The 22,843-nt window shown below is 37.3% G+C and overlaps 2 protein-coding genes across 2 annotated transcripts; both read right to left on the reverse strand.

Moving 5' to 3' along the window:
• Positions 1 to 8,495: 8,495 nt before the first annotated feature.
• LOC138890038 (uncharacterized) lies at positions 8,496 to 8,861 on the reverse strand. Its single transcript, XM_070173389.1, has one exon. The coding sequence runs from the start codon at positions 8,859 to 8,861 to the stop codon at positions 8,496 to 8,498; it is 366 nt and encodes a 121-aa protein (XP_070029490.1).
• Positions 8,862 to 16,817: 7,956 nt separating this feature from the next.
• LOC104249865 (uncharacterized) lies at positions 16,818 to 17,450 on the reverse strand. Its single transcript, XM_009806375.1, has one exon. It carries the CDS (start codon positions 17,448 to 17,450, stop codon positions 16,818 to 16,820), a length of 633 nt encoding a protein of 210 aa, XP_009804677.1.
• Between the last annotated feature and the right edge of the window lie 5,393 nt (positions 17,451 to 22,843).

Raw genomic sequence — 22,843 nt, forward strand, 5'->3', positions numbered from 1 at the left:
TGGTCACTCACTTCACTTGAGGGTATTTTATGTCATGCCGCAATGTTAAATAAGGCGCTTCTTGGGAGGTAACCCATGTACTTTTCCTTTTTCTTTTGTAGTTAGGTGTTATTTGTGTTCTAACTTGATTTGAAGTGTGCTACAAGGATGAGTGTGACTTACAAAAAAGGTGGACAAAATTATTGCTAAGTGTTCAAAATTGTGCAGACCGCACATTTTTATTTGCCACGGCAGAAGAGCATTGTGGCCGCACATTTCTCTTGCCGGCCGCACATTTGAAATATTAAAAAAGAGTCAAAATACCAACTCTCTATAGTTTGAGCTTATCAGTGTGGAGGTTGATCTGCGAACGCACGTGAAATCTGCGGTTGCACCTAAAAATGTGCGGATCGCACAATGGGTTCTAGGACGAGTCCACCAAGTGACAGAGTGCGGACCGTACGTGAAAATATACGGCTGCACTTGCTTCTTTTCCCTTCTCAAAAAGTTGGTATAAATAGAGGAATATGGCTCATTTCACACTTTTCCCTCTCTAAATAAATAATGTTGCTCTATTGATTTTCTTGGAAGATTTTAACTGTCCTCACACACAACCACCTTGATTATCCACTCATTGCACTCACTTTATCTGGTATGCTTCAATTTCTTATTAAATTTTTGAGCTAGTTTAATTTTTAGATTTTTAGTTCTTTTTAGGCAATCTGTTATTAGAGTTCAATTATATGTCTATGTGGGTGGATCTGAACTAGGTGAACTTAATATATTCTCTAATGGGTTTGGGTTAGTGATATTTCATGTTTCTACCATGTTGTCATGTCTAATAATGCAATAAATTGAAAAATCTAGGTAGAAAAAATCTGTCTGTTTGTAACTTTTGAAATCTGTGGTAGCACTTGAATTTGTGCGGTCTGCGGATTGGAATTTTGGCAACTCAATGAAGAAAAGATCTGTGACCGCAAGTTAAAATGTGTGAACTGTATATTTCCCTCTGTGGCTGTAAATAGGCCATTTCTCTGTCTTCAGAGACTCTATACTTTTTAGAGTCAGAAGTGCAGCCACAAGTTAAAATATGCGGACTTCACTTCCCTTCTACGGCCGCATAATAAATATCTGCGGACTGCAATTTCTTTCTGCAGCTGCACATCAGAAATGTGTAGAATGCAAATCCCTGTACCTACTGACATATGTTATATTCATCACCCCCCCTGTGTCCAATTATTTCTCTCTTACCTACATAAGTCCTGAATGTGTTGAATAATGAATTGCAACTAACATTCTTCTTTGCTTTGATACAGACAATGGTTCGATCAAGAGGCCAAGGCGACACTGCGAAGGGAAAGGGTGAATCTTCCCGGGGTCGAGGTAGAGGTACCTTGCCCTTTGCCAGCCTAAGTCCATCAAAACTATTGAGATTCCCATTCACAGGAGCACTTTGTTTTGAGGGGAAGTGGTGGCAAACCTTTGTCTGCAGCAGATTGGATCTGTTCCAGAATGAGACTCATCTTCCTCTTCCTCGGGCTGTGCTTGTGGCTTTCATCATGGTCGGGTACCCAATTAATGTGGGTGTCGTGATATCGGCCAACATTTCATTGATAGCATGACAGGATAGCTCGGCCTACCTTTATCCCAACACTATCACATAGTACCTCACCGATGCAAAGGTAGAGCCGAGAGATTTTGACACCAAAATGAAGGTGAAGAAGCCATTCGACTAGTATTCTTTGAAGGATGCGAGCAACCCAAAGAAGAAAGTCCAACCTTCTACCACCACAGGCCAGTCTGATGAGCCAGTAGTGGTAGTTTCTGAGACAGCTGATCTTTCATCCACCTCTACTGAGCCTTCCTCCAGTGCCACTACTATGCCTCCGTCATCATCTTCAGCTCCTGCCACATCCCCTAGGGTAGCTCTGAGGCCAGTGCCTATGCCCACAGCTCCCTATCTGCTCTGTGAGTCTCCCAAACATTGGCGAGTCTCAACAACTGGATACAAACAACTACTGCAAAGCTATCTGACTTATCTAGTACTGTTGTAGCACAGTCCACTACACAAGCACCACATGCGCCTTCTGACATTGATGATACATTCAGGAAGATTTGAACATCCAGAAGACGATCATGGACACCTTGGTACAGCACATGTCAGTTATTGAGGAGCTGGGAAAGAAAGTGAAGAAGATCAGGAAGTCCAATTTAAGCAAGAAATCAGTGGACATGCTCCGGAGGGAGGTGGCTAGACTTGCTACAGCTGGAGACTTTCCTTTTGATAAGTTGTTTGACCTGTACCAGTTTTCCCCAGATCCTTTAGTACCATCTGCACCGGTAGCACCAGCTGGCCAATCTGAGGAGCCAGACCTAGCTTCTGACACTGCTGAGGCACTGCATGCGATGTTCGACAACTCAGCCATGCCTAAATATGATGATGATGAGATACAGTTGGCTGATCTTGAGGAAGATGATATTTTTGGGGACACTGAGATGTCCAAGGATTTTTAGGAAGTTTTCTTCACCCTCTCTTCTTTCACTCTTATTTTGCTAAGCATTGGGGATAATGCTTACTTTTATTTTGGGGGGAGGGGATTTTATTTAATACATTGACACATTTTGGATACATTTGGCATGTAACAGTTTGATGATTCTCTTTCTTTTCTTATTTGTATTTATCTATCTTTAGTAGTTATTTTTCATTAGCTTCTTCATTTTCCACTTTAGTTCTTGCTTTGTTAAGTAGCTTCTTTTTATAATTTAGTAGATAAAAAGCCTTTGATTTTCTTAATGTCGCGGTTGATTCTAAAGGTAGTTTTTGTGTGAACTAAGTGACTCGTCCCAATAATGGATGGCGTGAAACCTTCTTAAGGTAATGAGTCCATTTTTGTATTTAGGTAATAATAATAATAATAGTAATAAATAAAAAGGCCTAGTCAAGTCATTCTCGAAGAGTAATCATAGTTCATTTGGTACCAACACACTTAACTACGTACTTATGGTTAGAGATAAGGTTTTTGAACGAAAATAGCTCTAATTAGTGACTTTCTGACTCTTGAGTTGACTTTGGCGATCATCGAGTGGTTTATTGGACCATAGTGATCTTTAAACTTGAATGTGTTTATTGTAGGCTCTTGACTATATCCTCTTTTACGATATAGTTGCGTGAGGGGTGAGATGATTGTCACGCCCCGAAACTGGGGGAGGGGGGAGGGGTGAGACAGGCACCTGGTGCCTCACTTAACCTAGCGTACCAACTTGTGACTAAGGGACTCTGAACATACAATGTCATACTTTGGCCATGGGGCCACATTGCAAGATAATTTGCGAAGGAAAATATAAAACTAAACGAAAACTAGCTTTGACTAAACATCAACATAAAGCTTTGCCGACAAGGCCGTCATAACTACTACATCTGACAAACCAACAAAATATACATACAAGGCCTATAAGCCCAACATACTGCACTAACTGATAGGATATGTCTACAAGCCTCTACTGATAGATGTATTGTTGTCAGAACAGGGGCCCAACCTACCCATAGTATATATACATATATATATATATATATAATATGTACTCAAAACCCTAGACCCAACAACTTCAAAGGATGTAGAGCTTACTGATCAAGGACAGCACCTACAGAGGAGGTCTATCAGGTTGTTTATCCGAACCTGCATGCATGAAATGTAGTGTCCTCGGGAATGGGACGTCCATACAAAATAATGTACTGAGTATGTAAGGCAATAGAATAACTAAAAGCTGAAACTAAATTGCTAATATAATAACTGAAAGTAACTGGGAGTAAATGATGATTTGGAGATATACCTACCTGCTAATACTGACTCAACTCTCTCAATATAGTAAGTAAAATAGTTGTCCGACCCTATAAGGCTCGGAACGTGTAACTACTCTATCGTAGTAGGCTCGCTTATAGGCGCTCATCCACAGTAAGCTCGGTATATAACTGACCATCTGATTTGAGGTTGCCCAATAGAGGTATGCCCATCGATTATAGCTCGATGGTGATGAAAATACTATAATATTTTATATATATATATATATAGAGAGAGAGAGAGAGACTCGCTGCTCTCTTGAAAGAAGACAATACTTAACTGAAAATAAAGTCCCCATAAGGGAGAATATTGTAACTTATGATACTGGGATAATGTACATAAGTTCAGGAAACGAAGTTCTCTTTATGTTTCGTTATCCAACTCATGTAGTTACGGGATCATGCCAAAATGAAGGAAAGGTTTAGCCATAACATATCTTATCACAATATTTTCAATCACCAAGTTGAACAGACCTCTTCGCACCTTAATCTACAATAATGATAATAATACTATCATTAAGTTACGAAAGGTACAACTATCGCACAACGAACGACAAGCTTATTTTGTATTAAAACATGCAATCTTTACTTCCTCCAAATTAAAGATAACACCAACAACACAAGAACACAATAATAACAACATATATACATTATTTTCCAAACTTATATACACCACAAAATACTTCAAAACAGCCCAAACACACCCTAATCTCTTCATACACAAAACGACCACCGTAGTAGTGTCAAACAATCCGAAATATGACGACAAATGACCAGCCCACCACCATGAATTTATGTGGTGTTTATCCACATCCTTTCCCCTCCAAACTCCCTAAAACAGTGGCAAAACACTCAATCCAACAGCAACACAAAACAGTCACAAAACAGACTGCTACAAGTGAATAACTCAAACTCACGGCTTTCGATCACTATCCCATGAGTTCTTACAATTATAGAATGACTTTCCATACATCTCCAGAAGAAAAAATGGATGAAAGAGAAAAGTAAACTTACCTTATTTGTTGAATAACTCAGCTCCTATCTTGGTTCTTCAAACTCTAGGTTTTACCTCCAACAAGAACTTGAAAAAGGAGAGAAAATCAATTAGGGTTTGTGGGCAATTTTTGGGAGGATGTTTGTAGGGGTTTAGGTCTAGTTATTGTGACCTATTATGAGTGTAATATATGAAGGAAATAGGCCTTTAAAATGCCTCTTTGGACGACCCTAACTGGCCTATTTTTGGACATATATATAATCCTCTCATTTAAGCAAGTAGGTGACACACCTACTTGTCACCTAGCAGCCAGCACAGTCTTGCAAAAACACGTATATTTCTCTACTCTTATGTCTTATTGACAAACAGTTTAATGCATTAGAAAATAGACCGTTAGATATTTAATTTGATGGGTGGAACACTCCGTAACTCTACGTATTAGGAGAAAATCGCAGTTACATTTGACCCAAATTTCAATAAAACATGAACGTAACATGTGATGACTTTCATCGACTTTTGTTTCACAACTCGCTTGACCTTAAAACTTAACACATAATTATCATAAAACTAAAATAAATCATAGCATAACCCTCTTATCATGTTAAGAACCCTAATCTCACCCCAAAGGTACGGGTTATAACATTCCAAACTTATCAACTTTCGACGAAACATTATTTTCTTCAATTCCTTTAGCTTTTGAACTTTCCAACCTATTTGCACTTGTTATTCATGATCTTCAATATTTTCCACCTCCAAGGTAGCATGATAACTTACTTCATATACTTCCAAAGATGATCTCTTTTTTGGTTTTGCATTCATTTGCTTACGGCGCACTTTTACGTACGAAAATATAGGGTGTAACATCACTCACCCCTTAGGAATATTCGTCCTCGAATGTTTACTCTTAGTTCTTTACTATGTTCCTTAAGCGTAAGGTAAACAAGCAATAAATGAATACGGCAATTTTTATGTGAAAAATCACCCGACTCAAAAGGTGCAAAAACCACGACTTACCATGTAGGATTTTCAACTCCAACTCCACTATAACAATGAGCCAAAATGTATCAATTACAAACCTATAATTAAATACTCTCTCCAGTACTCATGCTACTCCTATTTAATACACAAGTTACTCTAACTTGTAAAGCAAAATACTCACTCCAACTCACTAATTGTTAATGACACTTGATTACAACTCAATTTCCTAAAACACATTCACTAGACTGACTCAGGAAGTATACAAGGCAAGTACTCAACATAAGTAAACGACTTATGACTCTTTAGTTGATGTGTAAATGGATAGTTTAGAAGTCCAAAGTTGATCCTATTTAAAACACAACTTGAGATCTTCTAGGAGTCTTATTCATTGTCAGCTTCCTTTTTATAGGACTCCTACTATTCCAAGGATTCCACAAGCTTTGGGGATTTTGTTACTAACTGAATTATCCATATCTTCTTGAGAAACGAACCTTATCACTTATAGCAGACATCTTCTACCAAACTCGGACTCGGGTAACTTTCAGATAAAGTTATTGTCTTGTACAGGCATACAAGTATCAATCATGAAGAGCTAATTCTTTCTACTAGGAGCTGGTTCTTTACAGAAGTTAATCAGCTACGTTGAGGACCTGGTTCTTTGAGTATTTAGTCACACTTTGTTAATTATCAAAACATCAATACTCAGCAAATTCCTCCATTTTGATGATGACAAACTTTGTACATAGCAGAACCAGAAATCACATCAAAGAACTAGATAATCATAACAAGTGATAAGGACTATTGGTAGACATGTATGATCACAACACAACCCCACAACCTTCCAACCTTTATCTTCCCCCTTTTAGAATCATCGAAAACACACAAAAAATGTTAGTCATTAAGCATAGATAATGTAAGATTCAAGGCCAAATGGGTGACATCACAGGCTTAAGAGAAGACAAATAGACTAGGCTGATGATCCAATATAGTACAAAGTAGTAAAGTAGAGCAATAGGAGACATTAAGTAGTGACAAAAGAATCCCAGGGCCTTGTCTTTAACATTAGAACAAAATAAACGAAGACGAAGACGAAAAAAAGGAACAAAAGATAAGGCATCACTAGAATAGCAAAAGAACTAAGGACACTAGAAAGGAACTGGGTCATGGGTGAGAGGCGGAGGGGGTCAAAGCTTTCACAAGGGTGGCAATCTATTGGGAATGAGCCTCCCTATATCTTCTAAGTTCTTCCCTGAGTTGCTTTGTTTCCATCCTCAACTTATTATTGTCTTCACGAAGCTTGGCATTCCCTTCAACAGCCAACTCCGTCCTCTTGCTGAGCTCTGCTACCCTACTGCTCCTAGGTAGTAAAAAATATCATGTGGGTCCTCTAGCCTTGATCTCCTCATATCCACACTTCTTGAGGGTAACAACAACCAAAACATCATTGTGGTTTACAAACTTAAGCTCAGTTAAGGCAATATTGAGCTTGTCAAACAGCTCAGTCAATATGAAACCATAAGGCATAATATGCTTGAGATTGGAGGTATCTACAGCTCTAGCCATGTGCTGAATCATAGGAAGATTGATAGGTCTACTAGTGTCGAGCAGCTCCATCACAGCCATGTCCAACAAAGTAGCTTCATGCCTTCTCTCAGACCTCTGAAGAATGCAAGAGTTGACAAACTGAAATAGTAATTTGTTGAAGGGAGTCATATCAGTCTTGTACACTTTCTAGGGACCATCCAGTTCAAAATTTTGGGAGAACTTCATGGTGACCACAACACCAATGTCAACATCATTGTCTATGATTGGACACTTTTTCTTCAAGTAATTGTCAAATCCCAAGGAATAGATATTCAAAAGCATCCCCAGCTCCTCAGCATCAAACTCCATGTCAAACCCCTCTACCTTACTCTTGACTCTCTTCCCATCAAATGTGCAATTTTTATAGAACTCTACCACAACAGGAATACATACTAGGGAAAGCTTTGACAAACATGTGCTTCAACCCCTGTAGCTCAAGTTTTTCAACCAGTTGAGCCATCCCCTTCTCATTAGTGTTAGCAAGAATCTTCCCATTTAGCACTTTTTTATTCCTGAACTCTGTGAGTCGATCAACTGAAGCTGGCACATTCTTCCTTGTCTTCCCTTTACTGGCCCTTGCAAAAGAGGTAGTAGGTTTGGTGACTTTGGAACCCTTTTTCTTTGGTGTAACAGACTTTGCTGGCAAGGCAGAGTCAGACTCATCCTCTCCATCCACCTCAATAACAGGTTCCACAATCGAAACCTTCCATTTTGGCTTCTTTGCACTCCTAGACTCTTTAATGATTTGTGCATAAATAGCCTTTATTTTACTCCTTGTGAGAGGAGTTTTGGTAGGAGGAACCACTCCTTTTCTTGTTGAGACTGTTGACTTAGTAGCTTTTATAGGGATCTTCCTGGATTTTTTCCCTACCTCAAATAATGGAACATCATCTTCATCATTGCTAACTTCTTTATTTCCAATGAAAGGAGCTAACAGAGACCTAGGTTCTTGAGTCGTTGTCTCTTCACCAATTTCTTCTGAAGGGGATATGACAATGTTTCCAATTATCATGGAACCTTCAGACTCCTCACTCCCATTCCCTTCTTCTTCTCACTCTTTTTATCACCTCTATCACTCTCACTTACATTTTCTTGATCCTCACCCTCACTTTCAAAAACCTCCTATTCTTCACTATGATTTTCTTCTTTTGTAGAATTATTAGCATGTTCACTTGTCTTATCCTCTGTATCACTCTCCTTCTCATCTCCAGATGCTCCCTCATTCTCACTCTTTTCTTCTTCATTGGCTATGTTTTGAGCAGCATGTTCCTCATAACTGTTCACAACTTCTTCTTCTTTTTCACCCCGATCATCTTCCTCATTCTCAGTCCAACTAAAAGAAAGGCCATCAGAAGCCTCCTTTTCCACAAGTTCTTTACTTCTTTCTCCCTTAACCACATGATCCATAGCCATTGTATCTACCTCCTTCCCCAGATCCCCTGCATCCTTTACTACAGTAAATGTTTCCATTGGTGGCTTCTCACTCATGGGTAGGAGAGTATCTAGGGGTGTAGCATCTATAGTAGATGCCAAAAAATCTAATTTGGAAGGAGGATGTTGTACCTGATCAGTAGTGACTGGCACTGATTCCCTGTGAACTACAGATTCCTTGGCTACAGTGTCACCCTATGCAGCAGCATCAGGCACTTTCTTGACAGATTTTCTTGGAATGGCTTTGACCTTTGTTGACTTAGAGGGATTTTTCCCACGAAGCTCAAGTGCATGGGTAGTTGTTTTTGGAGGAGGGGATATAGTGGATGTGGGAATGATGAGGATAGAATGAAAAGTAGGAACAGGGGATGATGATGTAGGTATAGTTGAGGATATCGAAGGAAAAGGAGCAGGTGTGGGTGTGGGTTCTCTTGATGGCTTGGCATTTTTCTTCAATTTGGGATTCATGATTTTGAGTTTTTCTTCAGCCTTGGTTGATGATATGGCTTTAGAGGGTGTTTGACTGGCTTTAGGCATGGTGATCAGATGAGAGACTCGAAGAAGAGAAAGAAAGACCTAGTTCTTGATAACTACTTTTGAATCTTGCTTAGGGTTTGAGAGAAACAGTAAGGTTTGAGAAATTAATCATAAGAGCATTTTAAAGGCATTACTCCTGATTTGACTGGAAGAGAGAAGGTGACCAAATTTAAGTTCTAACAGGACTCTAATAAGGGTTACTTTGACAGTTATGATTTTACGAGTAATTGATCTCTAATTGCACTAGGATTCCCCCTTACTCTTTGACTAGAAGACGATTATAAGTGATGCTAATGGAATTAGAAGTCTGAGTATAGCAATAATTTTAGGATATAGAGTGCTAGTGACTTAAGATAGTATGGCACATACTTGAGTCAAAGAACCAACTCCTTAGAAACTCCTTATTTGTTTCTGCAATAAAGCTTTAGCACTTCATATTAGTATCATGCAACATAGGTATCAACAAAATTTTCAAAGCAAGTATCTGAGCTTAATACAATTACAAAGCTGAATCAAACACATTGCACTTAATTATCTACATCTTACTATGCCTTTTCTAGCCAATCACGGGGATTCAACTTAGTGGGAAAACTTGATTAGACCTAGTTCTAGTATTCCTTTCAAAGTGATCCCTACTCAGAGCTTTAGAAAAAATATCAGCAATTTGATCTTCAGTTTTACAAAGGTTATTTGACATATTCCCCTTTTTAACATTGTCTCTAAGAAAGTGATGTCTAATGTCAATGTGCTTGTTCCTCTAGTGCTAACATGGATTTTAGCAATGTTTATGGCACTGGTGTTATCATAGAAAATGGGAACACAATCAACAAATATAACATAATATCTTAGGTTTTGTCTTATCCATAGCAACTGAGCACAGCATGATGTTGTTGCCACATATTCAGCCTCAACTGTAGATAAGGCCACTGAGCTTTGCTTCTTGGTTCCCCAAGACACCAAACAAGAACTTAGAAAATGAGTTGTTCCTAAAGTGCTTTTCCTGTCAACATGAAAACCTGCATAGCCAGCATCATAATAACAAACTAGATCAAAGTTATACCCTCTGGGATACCATAGATAGAGGTTAGGGGTCCCTTTGAGATATCTTAGTATCCTTTTGACATCCTTCAGGTGAGATTCCTTGGGATTTTCTTGAAATCTTGCACATAATACCATACTAAACACTATATCAGGCCTACTTGTTGTGAGGTATAATAGTGACCCAATCATTCCTCTATATAGTTTCTATTCCACATATTTCCCTTCTTCATCAAACTCCAGATTTGTTGCAGTTGCAATGGGTGTGTCAATGGACTTCGAGGAATCCATGTTGAACTTCTTCAGTAGTTCTTTGATATATTTCTACTCATGTATCATAGTTCTAGTAGATGTTTGCTTGATTTTTAGCCCTAGAAAGAAGTTCAATTCACCCATCACGCTCATTTCAAACTCATTTCCTATCATCTCAGCAAATTCCTTTCTCATTGCTTTATTGGTAGCCAAGATAATGTCATCCACATACACTTGCACAATCAGAATATTCTTGCCTCGGGTCCTTATAAATAGAGTATTATCCACTTTTCCTCTTAAAAGTTGTTGGCTAAAAGAAATTTTGAGTGCCTCTCATACCAAGCTATTGGAGCTTGTTTTAGTCCGTAAAGAGCTTTATCCAATTTGAACACATAGTCAGGAAATTCTTCACTTTTAAATACAGGAGGTTGTTTGACAAACACTTTCTCCTTCAGGTAACCATTCAAAAAGGCACTCTTTACATCCATCTGGTATAAAGTGAACTCCATGTGGGTAGCAAAGGCTATTAGCATTCTTATAGCCTTCATTTTGGCTGCAGGTGCAAATGTCTCATCATAGTTAATGCCCTTTTCTTGATTGTATCCCTGAACCACTAAGTCTAGCCTTGTTCCTTGTGATATTTCCTTGTTCATCCAGCTTGTTTCTGAACACCCATCTGATACATATGATAGTTTTGTTATTGATTTTCTGTACCAGGTGTCAGACCTTGCTTCTCTCAAACTGATTTAGCTCATCTTGCGTGGCTATGATCCAGTTTGGATCTTTTAGAGCTTCTTTGATGGTCTTAGGTTCAATCTGTGAGAGGAATACTATGATTTCACATAGATTTCTTAGAGAAGACTTGGTTTGCACCCCTGCATTTAGATCAGAGATGATATTCTCAAGAGGATGTGAGCTTTGGTGCTTCCATGATCCGATATGTATACCCATGGAAGATTCACCCGAGGAGTGACCTTAAGGAGCAGGTTTAGTATGTGTGACTTCATCAGTCTGGTCAGCAGTTAGAGTAGTTCTTTCTTCTTGTTGTTCCTTATGATCACTGTCAATTTCCTTGTGGTTTTCAGATTCATCTTCATCAGACTCCTTTGTGTCTCCATCACCAGTAAATCCTATGTCATAATCTTTATCATGTAGACCTTTCTCAACCAAGTTATTATTCATAAAAAATAACATGAATATTTTCTTCCACACGCACATAGTTCTTTTATTAAAAACCTTATAGGCCTTACTATGTGGAGAGTAACCCAAGAAAATTCCCTCATCACTTCTGTCATCAAACTTACCTAGATCTTCTTTCTCATTATTATGCACAAAATATTTGCACCCAAAGGCTCTCAGGTGAGTGATGTTGGATTTTCTTCCTCGAAGTAACTCATAGAGAGTTTTCTCAAGAATGGGTCTGACCATGCATCTATTTAGCAGGTAGCAAGCAGTACTAGTTGACTCAGCCCAAAAATTTAGCAGGTAGCAAGCAGTATTAATTGACTCAGCCCAAAAATTCTTAGGCAGTCCACTAGAAATCAACATGGTCCTCCTCATGTCTTCTAAGGATCTATTCTTTCTTTCTACAACCCTATTTTGTTGTAGAGTTCTAGGTGCAGAGAAATTATGCTCAAGGCCATATGAACCACAGAACTCAAGGAATTTTTAATTTTCAAATTCAGTTCCACGGTTAGTCCTTATACTTGAAACATTACATCCTAGCTTTTGTTGAATCAGTATGACAAATATACAAAAAACATCAAAGGTTTCATCTTTGGAACCCAAAAATAATGTCCGGGTATACCTGGAAAAGTCATCAGCAATCACAATCACAAACACATACTTCTTACATTCTTTGCTCCTTATTATAATTGGTCCACATAGGTCCATGTGAAGGAATTCCAGAGGTTTAGAAGTACTTACAAACTTTTTGGATTTAAAAGGATGACCTAACATGTTTCCCTCTAATACAGGAATCACATACCTGGTCAGAAGTGAACTCAACTTTAGGTATCCTAAGGACCAAGTCCTTTGCTGCCAACTTGTTGAGTTGAGAGAGACTGGCATGTCCCAGTCTTCTATGCCATAGTAGTTGATCATCTTCCACTACACTCAAGCATGTGTGCTCACTCTGGGAAAGTGACATAATCGATATCTTGTAGACATTGTTATGTCGCTTATCCTTTAACACAATTTCATCAATATCAAACTTAGTGACAGTGCAAATTTTGGAATTGAATTTTAGCTCATTTCCATTGTGGAACATTTGAGAGATGCTAAAAATATTGTGTTTAAGACCTACCATATAATACATATCTTCTATAGCATGAGAGAGTGACTTGCCAACCTTGCCAATACCTGTTATCTGGCCCTTTTTCCCATTTCCAAATAACACATCTTCTCGAGTCACATGTCTTGAGCATCCACTCTCTAGATACTAGTTCCAATTGTTTCCTCTCACCTTAGCCTGCACCAAAATTCACAAGTTAGTTTTGGGAACCCAGACAAGCTTGGACCTCTTTTTGTTGGAAAATGATGAATCAGATCCCTTCTTGCCTAGAAGAGGAGAGGATTAGAAGTTATTTTCTTGGTAACCTTAATCCACTTAGTATGAATAGGAGGATTAACCTTTGGCTCCTCTTACTTCTTCACATTTTTAGAAATACCAAAAATGTTTCTAAACTGAGCATGAATTAAGGCAGGACAAGTGTCTCTAAAGTGTCCTACTCTTCCACAATAAGTGCACATATTATTATCAGAAATTCCTACATACTTTGGGTCAAACTTAGGGACAGGTTTTTTGTAGCCAATTCTAGATTTATTATAACTACAGTTTTCATTTAGCCAATTCAAAGAATCAGAAAACTATGGCATTTGCTTAGTCTAAAGAGCTCATAATTAGCTTTTTCTAGGTTTTCATGCAGGAATTTATTTCTTTATTCAGCATCACAAAGATTATCATTAGAAAATTTTCATTCCTTTTCAAGCTTATCCTGCAGATCACTCATTTTCCTTTGACACGTATATCAGGAGACTTCTCATTCTCAGAAGTAAGCTCAAGAAGCTGGTTCTTAAGGTCTTTGACCTAATTCTCTAAACTAACTTTGTCAAATTCAAGCTCTTTGATATTAAGACTAGAGGGGTTGCTCTGATGGTAAGCAACCTCCACTTCCAACCAAGAGGTTGTGAGTTCGAGTCTCCCCAAGAGCAAGGTGGGAAGTTCTTGGAGGGAAGGATGTCGGGGGTCTATTTGGAAACAGCCTCTCTACCCTAGGGTAGGGGTAAGGTCTGCGTACACACTACACTCCCCAGACCCCACTAAGTGGGATTATACTGGGTTGTTGTTGTTGTTGTTGTTGTTGTTGATATCAAGTTTGACACAAGAGAGGTTGCTTATTAGCTGATCATTTCTAGTACTCATTTTATCCATTTCATTCATTAAGGTCATAATTATGGCCATCAGTTATTTTTTTGGACATAGTATGAATATTTTCTTTCAAATCAGATATACTTACCTGGTTTACTTAATCTTCAGTTTCTGAATCACTCATGGTCATCATTCCTATCACTTCTTCCTCTGTATTGGACTCTTCAAACGCCATCAAAGCCACTTCGATGTTTTCATTTTCAAAGTCAGTTTCCAAGGTCCTCCATATAGCATGAGCAGAGATGCTAGAGGATACTTTGAGAAAAGTGTTTCTAGACAGGCTTCTGTAGTGAAAGTTCTTTGCTTTAGAATTTTTCTGAACTAGCTGACAGTCTTCCTCATCGTATTCCTCTTCTTTTTTGTTGCATTTGTTTCCTTCACTATCCAATTTGGTTGGTAAAATTGGTCCATGACTGAAAATTTCCCATAGGTCAAAGTTAGTAGACTGAAGAAATGTTTCCATACATAGCTTACATTCATCATAGTGGTATTCATCAAACAAAGGAGGTCTTCCAATGTGCATTCCAAGGTGTACTGGGGGTTCTGTCTTCACAGCTTGGTGTTCATCAATCACAGCATAGAGACTTATAGCCCCATCCTTCTTTTATTCCTCTTGATCTCTTCTACTATCCTCATATGCTGCCAAGAATACCTGCATCATTGCTTCAGTAAATCCTTGCCTAGGATTTTTCCTTTGTTGGAACCCTTTTATCTCATCTTCTCCCGCTTCTCGTTTTCAGCTCATTCTTTTCTCCGCTCAATTTCCCATATTGAGCCATCCTTGACTATGTGATCTAGTTTGCCACACTTGTAGCACCCATCATAGTTAGCCTTGTCGATCTGTTTGGGCTTACTACTGGTCTCTCTCTTGGATACACCTTTGGAATTCTTCATGAACCTCTTGAACTTGGCAAGCATTGCTAGATCAGGATCATCATAGTCAGATTCATCATCTTCAAATGCTTTAAGAACCAAGGCCTTATCCTTCTTTGGTTCTTCCTTGGCTTTCCAACCAACTCATCTAGTGAGATTTTGTCTAATTCCTTGGCTTCCTAGATTGCAGTAACTTTTGATTCCCATGAAGCTGGAAGGATTCTTAGAACTTTGCTAACCAACTCTTCTGAGGTAAACACATTTCCAAGTGATTTTAGTTCATTGGTTATTATAGTGAACCCAGTCATCATATCATGGATGGGCTTAGACTCCTTCATGGAGAAAAGCTCATAGTTTCTCATGAGTAGCTCAATCCTTGATCCCTTTATTTTATTTGTTCCTTTATGAGAAGTTTGGAGTGCATCTCATATCTGTTTTGCATTAGAGTACACAGAAATTCTATTATACTCATTAGAACCAAGTCCACAGATAAGGATTTTCTTAGCCTTTGCATTCTTCTCCATCGTTTTGAAATCTGCTGCCACAAATTTGGAGGGGTCCTTAGGAGCTGTTTCATTTTGTGCATTTTGTTTAGTAGGAATCAAGGAAGTCTTCCATTCTTGCTTTCCTCCAACTATAATATTTTCCATTGAATAGGGGTACTTGGTAGTTGATTGTCCTTCATTAATTCTGGATGGAGCACTCATCTTGTTTCCAAGATCTCTCTAGGTGTTAGCCGTGTAAATAAGAGAACCCGTTCTGGTACCAATTATTAGTTTGAGTGCCTGTATGGATTACTAAAGAACTTGGTTCTTTACCGTGTTACTTAAGCATAAAGTAAACAAGCAATAAAATAAATACAGCAATTTTTACGTGGAAAATCACCCGGCTCAAAAGGTGCAAAAACCACGACCTACCATATAGGATTTGCAACTCCAACTCCACTAGAACAATGAGCCAAAACGTATCAATTATAAGCCTGTAATTAAATACTCTCCAGTTACTCCTACTACTCATATTTAATTCACAAGTTACTCTAACTTGTAAAGAAAAATACTCACTCCAACTCACTAATTGTTAATGACACTTGATTATAACTCAATTTCCTAAAACACATTCACTAGACTGACTCGGAAAGAATTCAAGGCAAGTACTCAACACAAGTAAACAACTTATGACTCTTTAGTTGATGTATAAAAGGATAGTTCAGAAGTCCAAAGTCGATCCTATTTAAAACACAACTTGAGATCTTCTAGGAATCCTATTCATAGTCAACTTCCTCTTTGATAGGATTCCTACTGTTCCAAGGATTCCACAAGCTTTGGGGCTTTTGTATCTGACTGAATTATTCGTATCTTCTTGAGCAACGAACATTATCACTTATAGCAGCCATCTTCCTCCTGCGGAGCTGGTTCTTTATAGCAGTTAAGTAGCTATGTAGAGAAGCTGGTTCTTTAAGCATTTAGTCACTTTATTAATCATCAAAACTTCAAATACTCTAACACTATAATATCATGTTCTTGTGTTTGTTAAGACAAAGTTCAAAAGCAGATTGTGAAATCTATTAATATGATTCTTCTGATATTTTTAAATTTAGTTTTATAACATTTTTTGTGCTATTAACCATGATTTCTATACTTAGCTCTAGATATTCCACCTTATATATTTATTACAGAAGATGATCAGATTCTCTATTTTAAATTTGGTAAGATTAGGTTGAACGATTCCTCCTCACAACAACTTTATAGAGTTAGAAGGCACTAAAAGTATCAATTTTGAGAGGAATATCATTCACTTCAACATATTAATCTAGAAATGCAATGGTCAAGTGCCTTAATGTGCTGTTTCTAATTTATTTCTCTACGTTAATTAATCGGAAATCTTTATACTTTTGTATGATTAAAGACTTTACTAGTCGTTCTTTTAATTTTGGGAGGCTTTGCCCACTCAAGAATGTTGTTTGCACCTCCTACAACCAGTTGCACCTTCTCTTTTCCTTTTTCTATTACAGGATCTTGAATTTTTGCTTGGGCTAGGGTAGTTCCACAATTGGTGGCATGATCAAGATTCACCACAAAGTCATAATCTGTACTTGTATCAGGAGCATAGCCTTTATCCTTTCTTATAATCTTGAGACTCCATTCCAATCCACTTGCCACGTCACCCCATTGGGTTTTGCAAAAATTGTAAGCTTCAATAGCTGGTGGACTGAGTTTTTCTCTTGGTTTAGACAGATGCGAATGAATATTCTTGGCTTCGCTTATTGCTGACTGAATAATGGCAAGTGCAAAGTCTAAGGGTTTTGATGTTGCAGCTGCCATTACCTTTGGATTGCTTTTGAGATAGTTCATGCACAAGACTTTGTTTGTTAATGTTGAGCAAGCTTTGTCAATAAGCGCGGTGGCATTATTGTTGTTGGGCTTTGAAACTAGTGCAGAATTTGAATAAAGAGGAGAAAGCAAGAGGAAGGAAAAGAGAAGGAGAACTTGAACTGTGAATTTGTGCAAACAAGGCATTTTTCGCAAAGGAAGAGAAGAAATTGATTTTGCTTATGTCTCTTTGCGGATAGTTACTTAACCATTTTGACATTGGCCCTGAACTTTTGCTTTCTTTATATAGACGCCTGATCAGTAACAACTATAGAACTGAGTGATTAGGCATTAATTTTGGCCTTCTCTATGGTTCACGTACCTTGAGGATTTTCAATTGTTCTTTGGTTTTTAGGAGTTATTTCGTTCACGAGTAAGGAAGATTTATTTGTTTCAGTGATAATTAGTTAATTGATATCTAACATGTTAAGCTATAAATATACCCAGTGGTAATAAAATGTTTTGGAATTACCAAAAAAAACATATCCAGTTCAAAGTAGTTGAAAAATTTCTAAAATGGAGAAAGATTGAAATGTAAAAATAGAATGCTAATTCTTTTGTTTTCTTGATTAGATTATTTAAAGAACTGGTTATTATTTTTTATCTTTGTTCAGATTTCAAAAATCCCTTTTAATGGTTCTCGTAATCTAAGTTAAAAATATATTGTTGGAGATGTAATATAGCTTTAATATTAATAATATTTTTAAACAGCCAAGTTGATAGATACATATCAAGAGAGTACATGTATGATTTTGCTTGCGGAATTAATTGGAATTATGGAATAGTGCTTGAATAAATACAATGCATCCTAGCTATCTATATCCCAATTTGATTACCTAACTTCAGCTGATCTTGTCAAATTCATGTGTGGTGTCTGATCATATCATGTAACATTCATGTGTTATTTTCAAAAAATTAGGTTGGCTTCTTCTTTGATGGTATGAATTATCCTGCTTGTGCTTCATGATTTAATAATTTGTAGGAGTATATATGTTTTCAGAAGCATGATTCTTGTTTATAATATATACTTAACAAACAAAAGCCCTGCTAGTCTTGTGAGACATTAAAATCTTTGTGATTCTAATAGAGCTCATGACATTCTCTCATTATTGTTTTAATTCCAAACACAAGAGAGTTAGTGTGAACTGTTTACTATGTAATCTGGTCGTAAGGTTTCCATTTTGTTTACCTTGAAAATGGTATTAACAATTATATTTAATTTGTGGTTCTAAAAATTCGTGATTTATCTTAATGCTAGATGTTATGTGAATAATGCTAAGTGAAAACGAATAAGAAATGATAAGCAAACCAGTGTGGTCACAACACTGAGGGCCTCGAGCTCAGCGGCAGAGGACCTCGAGGGCAGCCTTTGAAGGCTGATGATGAGCAATAAATGAAGAACAATAAATAAACAATAAGTGAGGAACAACGGGTGAGATCACAATAAATGAGAAGCAATAAGTGAAGAACAATGCAATAAATTTGTAGAGTAATTATTGAGTATGTTTAAGAAAGAAAAGCAGAGAATATTCTGTTGTTGTGAGCACGTGATTTTTGCCTCGCATGAATTACTCCTACAGTATCTCCAGAATTAGGATTTTTCTTTTTTATTATTTGGTTTTTAGGAATTAATTGCTCAATTTTCGTGTTTGTTTACATTTTGTGTGCATAATTAATTTTATTTAAATCATGAAAAATAGTAAAAATATCACGCACTACATTTAGGATTTAATTTGATATTTTTAGATTAATTAGTAAATTAGTTTATAAAATATGAAAATCACAAAAATAGTTCATTTTGCATTTTAACTGTTTAATTTTGAATTTTATAGTTTTCCTTTAAATTTAGAGTTTAATTAATTATTGTAAATACTATGATGAGTGATTAATCTAATTGGGTAAGTTAATTTGGTTTTAAAAAAAAATAATTTTGGTTTTATTTTAATTTGAAAGGAAAAAGGATTTGAAATTGAAAAAGAAAAAGAAAAGAATTTGAATAAAAAGTCTGTTTGGGCCATTTTTATTTAAAATTCCCCAGGCCCAAACGATTATGCCTCATTACCCGTCCAGAATCGGCCCAGATCCGGGTCCAACCCGGTCCAACCCCCCCCCCCCCAGTAACCGAAACGACGTCGTTTGATTACCCTTTGGTCACGGCCGTTGGATCTCCTTAATCCAACGGTCCGGAACTGGGGAATCAATAATATATATATGTCCAAACGTTACCCTACCCCCCTCGTTTCATCTCCCTCACCTCACCCTTCCCCGAAGACCCTTACCCAAAACCCTAACGCCGCCCCGAAATCCCACCGCCTCAGGCCGGCGGCGCCGGTCCCAATCAACACCAGATCAACACCCCAGACTCCCCTTCACCTCCCCGTTCCAAATCATCACTCATTTTCTTTCGATTCTGTCCGAAACGCCTCGAATCTTGATTTAAAAGGGAAACCCTAGCGCCACCCTTGTTTTCTCCGGTGGCGGCGCCACCTTTTTTCAACCCCAAATCTCACCCATGCAACCACCAGCTTTCCCTCAGCCCCAATCCACCACCATTTCTCCTTAGATACTCACCAATCGGCCTGTTTTTGAATCTAGAAACAAAAAGAAAAGGAGTCCGTCAAGCTTTCCAATTTCTTTGAGTGATAGGGCTTGAAACGGGTATTAATTGTTTGTTTTCGTTGAGAACATACAGTTAATACTTGTTTTGAGTCAAATCGGAGTTGTTCGAAGGTTCATCAATTCTGGTTCGAGATTTTATTTTAGGTATTTTTCTTTTCTTTACCTTTTGATATTTTATTTTTATTTTTGTTCTCTTCTCATCTTCTTCTACTCTTTCTTTTATTTTTCTGATTTTTATTTTTTTTATCTTTTCATCTCTTCAAGTCATCCGTATTTGCATGTTAATTTTAGAACTTGTTTAATTAGTATTTGTTTTCCATTTTTTTTTAAGTTTCTTTGGGCCCAGAATTGCACGAGTCTTTAAGACTTTGAAAACGAACTGGTAAAGGCCTCTGAGCTTTCAATTTTGAAATGAGGCTTCGATAAAACCAACAACCCAAGAGGGGATTCGACCTGAATTTACAAACCCATAACATTTGAATTGGGTCAATTTGACCCATGCGTTGTCTGGTTTCTTAAGGTAAAAACAGGGCTCACAAGGGGTGATTTAGGGATTTAAGCTAAAGGAATAATTTGTAACTAACTGAGAAAGCTTCCTATAAGCTGGGATGGGGACTTAACTGAAAATCTGGTTTGTATACTAAGGATACTTAAGCAAGAATAAAAATTCAAAAAGGGTAAAAGATGCAAAACTAAATTCATTTGGGCTGCCCTAATGCCTTGCTTATAAAGGCATTCTTACTTGAAGCTAAAGCCAGATTTTGAGGAAAGGGGTAAAATTCTGAAAACAACTAAACGGCTGAAACTTTTTGCAGAAAACACTGTTTCATTGGACTTTAGTTTTGAAATCTGAAATCCTCTTCTTTCTGAATCGATTTCTTGATTATTTGAACGTAGAAATGTCTTGAGACTTAGTCATTGAGATTGGTTTAGAGGCCTGTTGGTTAGACTGTGCATTTGAAACTGATTTCTGGGCTGCAGTACTTCATTTTCTGGGTTCTGAAATTGCTTTGTTGGTTTGCTCTTTGTTACTGGACCTGCTGTTGATTCCCTGTTGTTTCACTTGTTGATTCTTCACTTCTTTGTTACTCTTTTATTTCCAGGTATTTTTTTGAACCATTGAATGGCAAGTGAAGTTATAAAAGTGTGTTTTGAGTATGGAAAACCTGGAGTCTTGTCGAAAATGCAACTGAGTTCGTTTTGTGTTTGAAGACCAGTCTGCATATGTTCATAAGCTGTTTAGTTCTTGTTTATTGTATTTCTAGACTTCGTTGTAGTGTTGGACAAATGATTCTTTCTATTTTTTCAGTTTAAATATTTGATGTTTTTGATCATATGTGCGGGTGGTAAAGAATTAGTGCAATAGAAACTTCAGAAGAGTTAAGCATGCTTCAGATTTATGTTAGCCTGTTGAAACCAGTGCTGCTATGGGAATCTATTTGAATTTGTTTAAATTCTTAAGGTTTGGAACCAGAAGGTTTCACATTGTAATCTATCTGGTGTTGTACTCTACTATTTGGAAACCCTGTAGCAATTTATTTCATTAACTGTTAATTGAATGGCTTCCAAGTTTAGTAGTTAGCTTATAGTTATTGTGAACAAGAAAAAATTGGTATCGCTTTAAGAATAGAGGGAGGCACTGATTTACTTCTGTTTTACTTATGAGCATATTTAAGTTGAAGTTGTGATTTAAAATTCAGAACGCTTAGCTTTTACTCTGTGCTTGAAACGTTAAAATGCAGAAATAAAATGTTAGTTCAATTTCGTATCTTGTATGGCCTTAGTTGATTGGCATTAAAATAATTATGTACAAAGGTTTGGTTCTGAAGTTTGGGCCCAATGTTGGCCCAGTTGACAAAAGGTTTGACCTCAGATTCGACTGTCCCTGGACGTCCTTTCCTCCCTAAGAATTGGGCTCATCTTAGGCCCAAGCCTAAAGGCATCTGTAAATGGATTATTTACCTCTTGCTAGTTGGGCATGTTCGTTTCATCAAATTCAGCTCCTTCGTTTAGTTATTTTATTGTGAATTTTTTTTATTTTCTTAGACGTTTGGTTGTTCAATACAGTGCTTAGTAGTTGCTACATAGGTTCGAACAAATAATTAGAATCCCATTAAGCTTTCCTCAATTAATTAGACTCTTAAAATCAAGTTAGAGGTGCGTCGGGCCAAATAAAATCTCAAAACGCGTGGCCCTCACTTAATTATATCTTTTAAATTCTTAGAAATTGAGGCGTGCCATTTAGCAAATTTCCATGGCCCTCGCAAATTTAAAATGCGTAGTTGCTTTAGACGCGTATTTTAATAATATTACCTTCCTAAACTCGGGTGTGCATTTCATGTGACCCAAATCCAAATATCAACAACGTTAAATAAAATGTGTCGTGGACCGCGGGTGCATTTCATGTGGCGTGGTTCAAAGACGTGTTTTAGATAACGTTGAACCTTTCTAAAATTAATTAAAAGTGATTAATAATTTAAAATTATACCATAGGCTAAAATATGTTTTAAAATCAGATAATAGGCTAATTATGATAGTTTAAGCGACCGTGCTAGAACCACGGAATCCGGGGGTGCATAACACCTTCCCTCAGGTTAACAGAATTCCTTATTTAGAATTTCTGGTTTGCAGACTTCAAAAGGAAAGTCGAAACTTCCTCGAGTTAGGATTTAAAATAAACCGGTGACTTGGGACACCAATTAAAATATTCCAAGTGGCGACTCTGAACAAAAATGAATAATTAATCACATTTCGAATAATGTCACTTAAATTAGAAAAACTCTCTTGTACTACCTTCGGGTAGTGTAAAAAGGAGGTGTGACAGCTGTATCCAATATTATGTTGTCCAATGAAAAAGGTCCCCTTACAAGAATGTTTCGGTCCCCTTTATATAGGAGGAGCAAATCCCAACATAGTACATG

Source organism: Nicotiana sylvestris, chromosome 4, assembly GCF_000393655.2.
Source record: "Nicotiana sylvestris chromosome 4, ASM39365v2, whole genome shotgun sequence".
NCBI lineage: Eukaryota > Viridiplantae > Streptophyta > Magnoliopsida > Solanales > Solanaceae > Nicotiana > Nicotiana sylvestris.